Source organism: Scardinius erythrophthalmus, assembly GCF_964197995.2.
Source record: "Scardinius erythrophthalmus genome assembly, chromosome: 7".
Lineage (NCBI taxonomy): Eukaryota > Metazoa > Chordata > Actinopteri > Cypriniformes > Leuciscidae > Scardinius > Scardinius erythrophthalmus.
The window spans coordinates 17,857,725-17,870,486 of NC_138227.1; the positions used below are offsets into that span (position 1 = coordinate 17,857,725).

General features: G+C 40.2%; 1 protein-coding gene across 3 annotated transcripts in view; it reads left to right on the plus strand.

Annotated features, from left to right (window-relative positions):
• Positions 1 to 12,762, plus strand: part of grik4 (glutamate receptor, ionotropic, kainate 4) — a gene marked incomplete at its 5' end in the record, with an annotated part of 195,774 nt that overhangs the window by 154,393 nt on the left and 28,619 nt on the right. For all 3 annotated transcript variants that reach the window (XM_081371082.1, XM_081371080.1, XM_081371081.1), the window contains one exon: positions 4,548 to 4,751. In XM_081371082.1, the coding sequence (XP_081227208.1) occupies positions 4,548 to 4,751 (204 nt within the window). The remainder of the gene's footprint in view (positions 1 to 4,547; positions 4,752 to 12,762) is intronic.

A 12,762-nucleotide genomic window follows, 5' to 3' on the forward strand; every position in this document is an offset into this window, starting at 1 on the left:
GATATGCTTTCCCTGCAGAAACCCTTTTTCTTTCTCAGATAAAGCTCAAATACATATTCGTTTGCCTCTGAAACTGGGTTCACTTTCCGTTCACTCTATAAAATCGTCTTTCTGTGATGCTATCTGCAGTGTTTTTCAAAAGCCACATTATGCTTGAATTGAATCCTTGAGAAAAGTCATGTTAGCCTTTACCAACCCATATTGTCTCTAAGAGCCCATCTTAGAAAAAAGGAAGAGCAAAGTATTATTAATCTATATGGGTGCAATATCAGTATGATATGGAGTGGATACTGTATCACTGCATCTTAAAGAAAAGAGAGTCCTCACATTCAGCAGCTGAATTTATGCTCACTGTAATCAATGATGGCGATAAAGTGCTTTTTCAGAAACATGGAGAAATAAGATTGCAGAAACAGTTTCATGATGAAACCTCAGACACGCCATCTTCTGCGGACAGACCACTTTTATTGTGTTCAAGAAGAAGCAAATAGCCTTTATTCGTACAGCAATTGGAAATGTTCATAAATATAAAATGTGAGGCGCTATCCTCATGTAATGTGCAGCCTCTGTGAACAATTTCTGTGACCGCTATCAGGCAGAGCTGGTTCTGTCTGGACTATCTTAAGGCTCATTCACCCCCTGTAAGCCATACAAAAATCAAGAGAGACATAAGAGGGAGTAGTGGACCAATCAGTTACCAAACTCACTTTTTGGGATTGTCTGATAAATGCCAACACACAATTCCAATTTTTCTTCACTTTCTGAACAAAAAGCTTTGAGATTTGATTTGAAGTAAGATTGACTTCAATGTGTTTGCTTTCCAAACGCACCAAACCAGACTGCCGCCATGCTATATTTGTAAAATGGATTTCATCAGCTGACAGCCTTCCAAGAAAACAAATAGAATCAAATCTGCCACAGATCCCAGACTGGTGAGGAATGTTGCATTTGGCAGGCTTGACACTCAAAGTGCCCTTAATCTCACTGTCTGCGCTATTAAACGGAAAGTTTCTTTCTCTGATGTGACCCGCAGATTTTATGGAATCATTCAAGCTCAGAAGAGAGGATTGCTTGGCCTGATAACAGCACTCACTCAGATGATTGATGCCCGAGCTCCATTTCTGAGATTGATGGCGATACGCCAGGACCGGTTCTGTGTGTTCACATTAACCTCGCTCCTCATCCTCAATCGCTTCCTCCCTCTTTCCAGAAGTTTTGCTAATAATGAATTATTAAATGTAAATATGTAGTCGCTCCATTTTCTGTCACTCAATCAAGAAGACTAGAGGCTAGCTGAAAAGAAATTGTTTAAATCACAATTTTATTTATTGCTCATTTGTAGTTTCTACATTATGTGATATGTGATCTAATGATTTTTTCTCAAAGTTCTGGAGGAGCATGTTCAGATAATTAACCTAATTAACATGGGAAGAACACATTACAGTATACAGCAGACTTACCTCTGTTCTATGACAGTTTTCCAGCATCCCTCCACCACCTCATCTCCTCACTTCTAACTATTCCTATCCCAACCTGGGATGGGGGGAGTACTCTGGGTTCAGGCCAAATTCAGAGCTCGGAGCCCTCTCCTCAGACAAGCACGCCAAATACGCATAACCTTTACTCTGTTTAATTATATGTAAGTGTGAACTCATGAAAAAGACTAAGATGTTACCTTGACAACTAAAGGTTAACTGAAAACAAAGAAAGCAGAGATGTTTTATTTGCCCATTTTAACTTTGGTAATGTTAAGTTATATGTAAATTAAAAGGCTTTGCGATGTTAACTGAAAACAATCTGGTTCAATTTGACTATTTTGTAGCTTCTGTAATATTACATGATATGTAATTTTAAATATGTGAGCTTACTTAATGAAGTTAACTGAAAACAAATTAAAGTGAAAATGTTTTATTTGGCCATTTTAAGCTTTGGTATTGTAAGCTGGCATATGTAATTTAAAAGGTTAAGCTATATCTTGCTAACTGAAAACGCAAAAGAAAAATGTTTCATTTGATCATTTTGTAGCTTTTGTAATATTATGTGATAAGTAATTTAAAAGGCTAAGCTGTTAGCTTGCTAACCAAAGACTAGCTGAAAATGTTTATTTTGACCATGTTTAACTGTAATGCGACATCATTTAAACAGCTAAACTGTTTACTTTCTAAGTGAAAACATAAAGAATGAGAAATGTTTAACTTGACCATTATAGCTTCAGTATAATATTGTGATTTATGCCAGAGCTTCTTTTCTCATATAGATGACGATGACCGGTCCTGTGTGTGCACAATTAACTTTCTCTTCCACAATTCCTTTTCCTCCATCTTTTCATAGATTCTGCTAATAATGGATTATGAAGCATAATGTGTAATCACTCCTTTTTCCTTGACTCAACCATCAATCAGACCAGAGGCTAGCTATGGGCGACACGTAATGACCCAAAACCATTGACTTCTCTTGCCCAGTGTGTAGACCTATTAATTGAATCCAGAAGGTTTGTTTATTACCTTGCTTCCGTTCTTTGAAACCGTCTGTCTAATATGCAACTGGCCCATGAAATGCTGCTCTTTAATAAGCCTAGTTTGAGAAAAAGTGTCTGGCTGCAATACTTGAGTGCCTCCAGCAGGCTGTAAGCGATGGAAATTTGCATTTATATTGTGCCTTTCTGCATAACCACCGCAGCGGTGTCAGAGCGGGGCATGACGGTAACATGCGTGGATGATTCAACCAGTTAATGAACAAAATGGAAGGATTTGCATTTATAGAGTGTCAGACTCTGGGCCAAAACGGTTGCTCTTTGTGCCATGGCTTCGTCAGGTCCAAGGTGCGAACATCCATCAGCAAATACAGCTTGTGGCTTTTATGGACATACAAATGAGGTGAAGGACGCTTATCGTGTTATTTGGATGCATATGAGCGGCTCGCATTAATAGGGTTCAGGTTTATTTGAAGTGTCGGAACATGGCCATTGACGTTCCCCCTCGTCTGACAGGCCGCAAGACCCAGCTGTTGCTGTACTCAGGCCAGCTGGAGCGTGGCCACTGGGCACATCAAAAATCAGGGATGCAGGACCAGACAAGCAGGTAAAAAAAGAGAAGAAAGTGTTGCCATGGCAATGCAAAAGACTGAAAAGTATCGTCAGCTCTTCAGACTGCCACTCAAAGCATCGGAGTGGAGCGAGTCAGATTTACTGGTGAAAATGAAACACTCTCTCCAGTCAACCAGTCTGCGCTAAACAAATCATAAGTACAACAGACCCACTTTAGTGTCTGTCTTGCCACAACGCGTTTTTTTTTTTTTTGTTTTTTTTTTGCAGTTTTAACAAAAAGTGATTTTGAAAAGCTTTTTTTATGGCTGGTTTCATTCTGCAGTGACTGGTTATGTATGAGGTGACACTGTTCTGTTAAATGTATGCAAAGTGTTTGAAAATGGCAGTAACATACTTGACCAACATGCCCACCAGCAAATCTGTATCTCAGTGGATAATAGTGAGCACTGCAAATGTTTATTGAATTATGGTGGGATGAAATGTTTACGAAGCCTTTATTTTGACCACAGATTGCCTCTTAAATCTTTTCAATCTTTGGGCAGCATGAGAAAACAAACCGATAAATTTGGAACTTGGTATTTTGGAGGGCTCACATTAGTCACAGATCCCCATGTGTCCAAACTGTGTTTCTTTCCAATTTTGGAATATCGCATTAAAAGACGCTGGATGAAAATAGCAAGATGCGTATAAAATCTTAAAACGTACATAAAAATAGTTTTCGCTCAAGTGAGGAGGATAATTTTTTGTTGTAGTGTAAAGGCCCAACCATGGACTGGAGTTGAAAATTAGCACTAGCTATAAACTCTTTTTGCATAGCATCAGTTACAAACTTGTTTTGTACTATGTTTAATTGCAATGTCCATGTCAATAAATGAAAAAAAAAATGCACATAAACTACAGTTTTCCAGATAAATTCCTCATGTTGCAACAAAAAAACATCAAACAATCAAATGATTGGATAACTGGACTGTCCAGCGGACTGCACGCCATCTCAAATGTAGTTTTAGTCATTCTGAAAGGCCTGAGCCAAAGTCAGTCCTCAAATTCATTTGGTATTACGAGAGCATTCCCAAATATCAGGCATCCACCCCCGAACACAAGATAACATGACAGCGTTTGTAATTGCAATTCGTCTGCACGCTGGCGCAACTCATTTATTGTGTAGGAAAAAGGTTGCAGCAACTTCCATGTTTATTATTAACACTTTCTTAATTATTATTAATAAGTAACAGTTTCTCAAGAAGTGATAATTTTGTTCTCTTGAACACATGGGATGGAAATGGTGCTTTATTCACAAATGATTCATGTAATATTCTAGTTTTTCACAATTAAGTTAAATTGTTAATTTCACAACTTTGGATGGAAACATAGCTCGGGTGACTTGCCAACTCAAACAATCTTTTGTCACACTTTTGAAAATTGTGTGTCGAATGATATAGAAGTGCTCTGAGAGGGTGTTTAGATGCATGTGCCGATGGTGATGCCAATGATATCTTCACAGGAGAATCCGTATGTAATGCTGAGAGCCAATCACCAGGAACTAGAAGGGAACGAGCGCTACGAGGGCTTCTGTGTGGACATGCTGAAGGAGTTGGCAGATATCCTGAAGTTCAAGTACCGTATCCGGCTAGTTGGGGATGGCGTTTACGGGGTGCCGGGCGCCAATGGCACCTGGACGGGCATGGTAGGAGAGCTCATCAGCAGGGTGAGTGACATCACAAGGAAATATGTTATACTGAGGGGTTAAATTGGATTCCAGTGTCATGCATTACCCCCCTTCTTTGCTGCCTAATCAAAATCAGTGTGTTATTGTAAAATATTGTTATAGCTAAACAAAAAAGCTTTTCTTACTTGTGCACCATTCTATGATGTTTTGTAGTATAAATAGTGTGAGTACTGAAAATTCTAAAAAGAAAAATTTATTTCACAATAATAATTGTGATGCACTTAAAGGGATACTTCAGAATTTAGCATTAAGCTTTATATTAGTAGAAAACCTGTAGTATTTGAATTACAGTGCTTTCCACCCTCATATACCACTGAGACGAGAGATTTATGTATTTTTTGTCTGGAAAAATCCTCCAATGACGCAAAAATTGTCATTTTGCGTCATGGGAGGATTTTTTGGCCAGAGGCTAAAGACTACAGCCAGTAGGAGGGGCTGTCCCGCATGTTTTCAACCCACCCATAGGAGGTGCGATCTCACTCACAGAATGTACACATAGTATCAGCCATCTTTCTTTGGAAGCTAAACTATCAGGCTCTTGTTCTGTAGAGAAAGCTGAGTAGTAGGGGTTACCATCATCTTTTTCCCGGACATTTCCGGCCTTCGAGATCGTCCAAAATGTCCGGGATGTGGCTTTTGCGTTCTGCAGTCTCCATTCATTGTTTACATGCAAACCTTTTGTTTCAGTCTAACTGAATTCATTCCGATTGGTGAATCTGAATGTAGTGTTTACATGAACGCTAAAAAAGTGATCGTTGATGTGCGTTTTAACATTGCTAAGAAAATTCCCGCTCCTCCGTGAGAGATACGAGACCGGCGTGTCTCAGTAATGACGCCACCGGCCTTGCGCCGTTCTCCCGCACCCCTCAGTCTCGTCCTGCTCGCCACAGTAAACATGATGAATGGCGACTGTAGAACGCAAAAGCCGAATCCCTGACATTTTGGGCGATTTCGAAATCCCGGGCAAACTCATCACGGAGTCTCACTAGTAGCCTAGCCTTGTTGTTTTCAACTGCACTCTCTTATCGTTAGGTGTGGCTTGGGAGTGGCCTCATAGGGCAGCGAAGCAAGTGCATTCTGGGAGTTGTTGTCTTTCATCCACATAAGCCGAAAATACATTTTCTGGATTTTCTCAGTCTAGAAAGCTCCAAATTCAAAAATAATTTCACATTTCTTCTACATAAATGACCTATTTTAAATACACATTCATCTTTCCAGAGGTGAAGTACCCCTTTAATTAACCAAAAAAAAAACAAAGTGTGGAATGTTGGACTCTTCATGCACTCAACTGTTGCAGCTTTAATTACATAGCAGAAGGGGAGGGGATGATCAGACTCCAATGATGAATGACAAAATCAAAATTCATACACTACAGTACATGGTTGAGTGCATAAGTACATAATGTATAAGCGCATAGTGTAAAGTGCGTCATTTAGGACATAACTAAAGTAAGGGAAATGTTTAATTTTACCATTTTTAACTGGTCATATGATTTATGATGATAACATACACAAATTAACATATCATGATTCTAAACTTCATGATCAAATATTATGTAATATATAATTTAAAAGGATAAGCTAAGCTGGAAACCAAAGGATTAAAACACCAAGAATGGGAAAATTTGACAAATTTGGGGTAATTTGAAAAGCTAAATTAGGCTAAACTATTAGCTTGCTAATTGTAGGATAGTAAAAAAAAATAAAAGGCATAACAGTTTAAGGTGACCATTTTTTAGCTTTTGACCATTTTTAGATTTGTTATTTAAATTAATTTGGGGTCTGTGCATGAAATGTGCATGCGTTCCAGGTCGGAATGCCTGTTTTTGTTTTGGTCTGCGTGATCTGCCTATTTACCCAATATTATTTTGACACCCTGGGTTGCCAGTTGGCAGAAAGCCTTAAAAGCCAGCAAATGAACTGGTTCAGAGATCACAGATTCTGCCTGACCTAAATAGCCTCAGCATTTCCTCTCATTCCTTACATATTCAAAACATATATATTAGCTGATCAACTTACAGTGTAAGGCTCGTCGCTTTCCACTTTCAATTGCACTCATTCCTTTTGCTTGGCCTCAATCTGGCAACTCGCGTGAGAGCAGAGCCTGAGGAGGAGGTGGCGAAGGAAACAACTATCTCCAATATTTTGAATTTGGACTGCAGTACCACAGCTAGCTGTAAAATTTCCTACAGTACTGCGCCTTAAACTTATTTTCATGATTAAGAATAAATACAGTTTAAGGCGATTTACTGTTATTTCTAATCTGGCAATTTATACAATACACATAAAAAGATGCTTCAGCCAGTTGAATGGCTTTGCTGAGAAACAGGGATAAATCATTATTGCCACTTTGTTTGTCCTAGTGGCTTGTCATATTTTACCTGGGGAACCAGAATCACCACCATTTTAAAAGGTTCCCCTACCCCAAAAGGCCAGTTTAACTTCTGGATATACTGTCACCTGAAACAGGCATTTCCATTGAATTACATTCAAAGTTGCTGAGAATACATAGAACGAAACAATCTGCTTCCTCTTGTTTTATCCTGGAATTATTAATTCTCAAATGCTCATTTCAATAATTCATTAAAGAAAGGAATGAATTATAAGAAACTAAAAATTATTTTACTTGCATCCAAACAGGTGATGCAGATTAACCAACAATAATCATGTTTATCCCTCCAACCCATTTACAGTTCTCTCGTACTAATGAATTTCAATTAGCCCATCTGATCCCATAACAGACACTCATAGATGTGTTTAAAAAGACTCTGTGAAGCGGGAAAGTATAAGTCCTATTCTGACAGCCACTAACAGTTGATGAGATGGAAATCTTGCATGCTGCAAATTCTGTTTAGCTACGAACGCTTGCCCTTTTCAGCGGAAATGTTATTTATTTAAAAACAGTTGCAGCTTTACGCCGTGCTGCTGATTTATTTGTCCGTTTTTTGGCAGGCACCGCAGGGAGCAAAGTACATTTTCCAAAATGAACAAAAAGGCCACAGTGATATTCATATATTTCCACGGGAAAGGGTCATAAACCAGAGCACTTGTCTGCAGCCTATGTTCTCGCTACAAAAACGAGAACGCTTTGAGAAGTTATCTGTCTTAATTCCACAAGCTAATGGAGGGCAAAGCCATTAGGGAAATAAAGAAAGAAGTGCCTAATCTTATTATTGTCTCAATTTGTTCTCTCAAAGTATGCTCTATACAGCTGACCTTGAGAGTGGCCAATGAGTCTAATTGTATGCTATAGTGTCTGTAGACAGTAGAGGGTGATGGGGGGCAATCGAAGGAGATGAAGCGCTACCCCGTTCTGACAGCACGCTCTTTACCTCTTTGGTTCTCATGAGGGACTTTTTGTAATGCTTTATCCTGTTATTTATTTCATAAAAACATGGGTGTAAATTTCAGTACTTATTCAGTAAGCATTTTTACTTGTTTACTGTAGTAAAGTTTTTTTTTTTTTTTTGGGAAACTGAACCTGATTAATTGGTTCACAAAACACACTGAACGATTCATTTGTGAATCGGACAGATCCGATTGCAGCTGTTCTCGAGTCAACAACTTCAATTATCCGGACAAAATGAGCCAAGAAACTAAAAATCGTCAGAGCTTGAATGTGCTTATGACACTAATGCGGAATTTTTAGTATTGATTATTGTAAATGAAAATCATATTTAGGTCACGACTGTCAGTTATTTGTGAAGTAAATCCGTCTGTATGGTGATTTTAGGTAAAATAATCTGAATTAATATCCATCAATCTTACCCGCTGCTGTAGAAGTTTCAAATGATATAAAACGATATATGTTTGCAATATATATTTATAAAGTTTGCTTATTTGCATATTAAATGTCTCCACTTAAATGTTTGCTTATAGTCCCCAAGCTCAGCCGGCATGTTTTGCAGTTCACCCCGGTGAACGAGAGGGTCGGTTCCCTGCGCCTTCGGGTCGGGGACAGGTCTCTCACTGTTGTGTGTACCTACGGGCCGAACGGCAGTGCAGACTACCCGGCCCTCTTGGTGTCTCTGGGAGGGGTGCTGGAAAGTGCTCCGTCGTTCTACTGGGGGACTTCACACCAACGTGGGCAGCGACAGTGACACCTGGAGGGGCGTGATTGGGAGGAACGGCCCCCCTCATCTGAACCCGAGTGGTATTCTGTTATTGGACTTCTGTGCTTCTCACAGCTTGTCCATAACAAACACCATGTTCAAGCATAAGGGTGTCCATCAGTGCACATGGCACCAGGTCGGAGGTCGATGATCGACTTTGTGGTCATTTCATCCGACCTCCGGTCTTATGTCTTAGACACTCGGGTGAAGAGAGGGGCGGAGCTGTCAACTGATCACCACCTGGTGGTGAGTTGGATCCGATCGCGGGGGATGAAGCTGGACTCACACTACGTTTGGGTCTGTTGGGAACGTTTGGCCGAGTCCCCTGTCAGAGAGATCTTCAACTCCCACCTCTGGCGGAGCTTCGACCGGATTCCAAGGGAGTTTGGAGACACTGAGTCCAAGTGGACCATGTTCTCCACCTCCATTGCCGACGCGGCCGCTCTGAGCTGTGGCCGTAAGGTCTCCGGTGCCTGTCGAGGTGGCAATCCCAGAACCCGGTGGTGGACACCGGAAGTAAAGGATGCCGTCAAGCTGAAGAAGAAGTCCTATCAGGCCTGGCTGGCTTGTCGGACTCCTGAGGCAGCTGATGGTTACCGGCAGGCTAAGCGGACTGCAGCCCGAGTGGTTGTGGAGAAAAAAAATCTGGGGAAAAAAATATATAAATCTAACACTCAGGGCCCTATCTTGCACCCAGCGCAATTTACTTTGTACACTGACACATGTATCATTCCTATTTTGCACCCGCACATAGGGGACTTTTCCCTCCACAGACGCACATCGGTAGATTAGGAAATGAACTTGCGCTCCCAGGGGTGGTTCAGCGCAAAGAGGAGGCGTGTTCCAGTGCAAACGTTCCCTGGTGCTATTTTGCAGGTTTACAAAACAATTACACCACTGACCAGGAAAAACCTAGTCTAAAGTGGCGCATTGCGCATGTTATTCATATGCTATTTTAAGGGCGCATGCTTGGCCATAATTAATGTAGCGTGTGCACAACGTGCATACCCTTTATTTCTCATCTACACAAAGACGCAGCAGTTCTCATTTTTAGAAAACCACAAATTATTACAAGGAAAAATATTAACACACGAGGGAAATCATTGTTGTGTCCATGAAGATGTGAAAAAATAGGCATAAATCTAGCTTACACATTTACCCAAGTTTTTATACTCCTGTTTAACCGAAGCTAATTTGGGTGGGTTTCTCACATCCCCATACAATGTCACTTCTCTGTCTTTTACGGCCCTGACGAGAACGTCGGTCTCCTCGGCTGTGAACCGCTCCTGGCAAATCCGCCTTTATAATTGCAATCCGCTATGGAACAAGCGCACCTGCTCTTAAAGGGAATGTGAGATGTTGCTCTGATTGGTTTATTTCACGTTACGCCCAAACCACACCTATGAATAATGAAGCTACTTCAGACCAACCCATTTTAGATTTGCGTCGGGCGCAAGAGTCATTTATCCCGCCGGTATAATAGCAACAGCGCCCAAGACCCACCCACAAAGTTACTTGCGTTTTGCGCTTGATACTTGCGTTTCAGATCGTTAAAATAGGGCCCTCAAAGTCTTTAATTATATGTAGTAACATTTATTTGGTATGCTATTTTAGTCAGCTTGTCTGTTTACATGCTAACTGTAAGTTAAAAAAAATTACTTGAATATGTGCATCTTAACATATACATAGTCAAGTCAAGTCAAGAATATTTGTATAGCGCTTTTCACAATACAGATTGTATCAAAGCAGCTTCACAGTATTAAATTAAAATAATACAACAAGGTTTGTTTCTAGTGGAATTTATTGATTGATAAATAAAATAAAATTTAAATTAAATATCCCCAAAATATCCCCAACTGAGCAAGCCAAAGGCAACAGTGGCAAGGAACCGAAAAACTCCATCAAGTGACCTAATGGTGTCCTAAAACTCAATCAGGTGACCTAATGGAGAAGAAAAAAAACTTGGGAGAACCCAGGCTCAGTCGGGGGCCAGTTCTCCTCTGGCATTTATGAACTAGAGGCCGGATTGTAGTTTGAACTGTAAGATTAAAAATATTATATGAATGCCTGGCAGAAAAGATGCGTCTTTAATCTAGATTTAAACTGGGAGAGTGAGTCTGAGCAACGAACAGTATCAGGAAGGCTATTCCAGAGTTTTGGAGCTAAATGTGAAAATGCTCTCCCTCCTTTGGTGGATCTGGATATCCTAGGTATGACCAAAAGCCTCGAATTTATTGATCTTAAAGAGCGCAATGGATTATAGGGCGATAGAAGATCCGTTAAATAGACTGGAGCTAAGCCGTTTAGGGCTTTATAAGTCAGTAGCAATACCTTGTAAATAATACGGAACTTTATAGGTAACCAATGCAGTGATGATAAAATCGGTGTTATATGATCATATTTTCTTGATCTAGTAAGAACTCTAGCGGCTGCATTTTGGACTAACTGTAGCTTGTTTATTGAGGATGCAGGACAACCAGCTAATAAAGCATTAAAGTAATCTAGTCTCGAGGTCATGAATGCATGAACTAGCTTTTCTGCATCAGAAAACACATAGTGTTATGTAATTTAAAATTTTGTTTGATTTATGTATTATGCAGGTTATTTATTCTAATCTTATCTAATCATTTGGTGGTCCTTCCATGTGGTTAAAATTTTAATGAAGGATGGGATTTTGCACAAAAGCAGCTCACTTTCTGCCTGAAATATGGACTCTTAATCCCAAAGGGGTCATGGTGGTCTTGCATTATAATGTTCTTGAAACTCTTGTAAAACTAAAACCAGTGCAGTAGTACACAAAGGTGGCAAAGGAGCCGAGCTGTCAGGCTTTTCTAGCGCGTCAGATGAAGAATACGCCTCAGAGGGAATTTGAAATGCCACACTGGGAACTTAAGTCAATGTTTTATTCAGTAGTGATAGAGTTGACATTGCCGCCTTCTCTCATTTTTTGGGGGCATCACTTTTTGATTGAGTCAAAGCTGAAGGGAAGGATGGAGCGCAGGAAGAATATCATACTGCATTATTTATTATTTAGAGTCTCTGTCTCATAATTTTCCTCTATGTGCAGTCCAGTCATCAATATTAATATGTAACGAGATGTCAAATATTTGAGCGGCAGTTATTGTCCTTGTTTCTGTTACGAACGACATCTGTTTAAGGGATCTCTGTTCAGCGGGGACCGCGTAATTTCCTTGTTTGTGTGTCAGCGTGATGTTTTGTTGTGTGAAGTGAAGTGTGCATGAGTTTGTGAAGAGCTGTGGGCCACAACTGAACTATGGAGAGCACTTGAAGATTAGTGCATCTGCAAGCTGTTATTGTAGAAAGAATCTTCAGGGAACGTGTGCGAGAGTTTGTCACTTTTGCTACAGTGAATGTGAAGTACATGACGAGATAACTGGCTTTATAATCAGGTGAGAGGAAGTAGACTGTTGCAATGTTATTGTAGTGAACTAAAGCTAAAACCATAAAATACCTGATACTTGAAATAAATTGCTCAATGATCTCAATGATACTAAAATAACACTGGACTGTTGGGAGGTTTTTTTTTTTTCCTCTGCTTTCCTCCTCTTCTAATCCGTTCTCTCATTAGCTGTGTGCTGAAAGATCTGGGCAAGCAACAGATCCGATCGCCATCGCGCTAATGGCTGATAAATCTCACCCCTCTCGGATCTCGAATCACGTGTCTGACATTCCTAATTCGGCTTTCGGGTTAACAAGCCTCTCCTGCCACTTTCAAGGTTTCAGGCTAGAGGCTTAAACATCACATTATAACCTGGTATCTGTTCTCCGGAGATTCTCTCTCATTTAAAGCAGAGCTCCAATATCCCATCATTCCTCCTCCTGGAGAGGACAAAGAGCAGTGGAGGGTAAGAGTGTGTC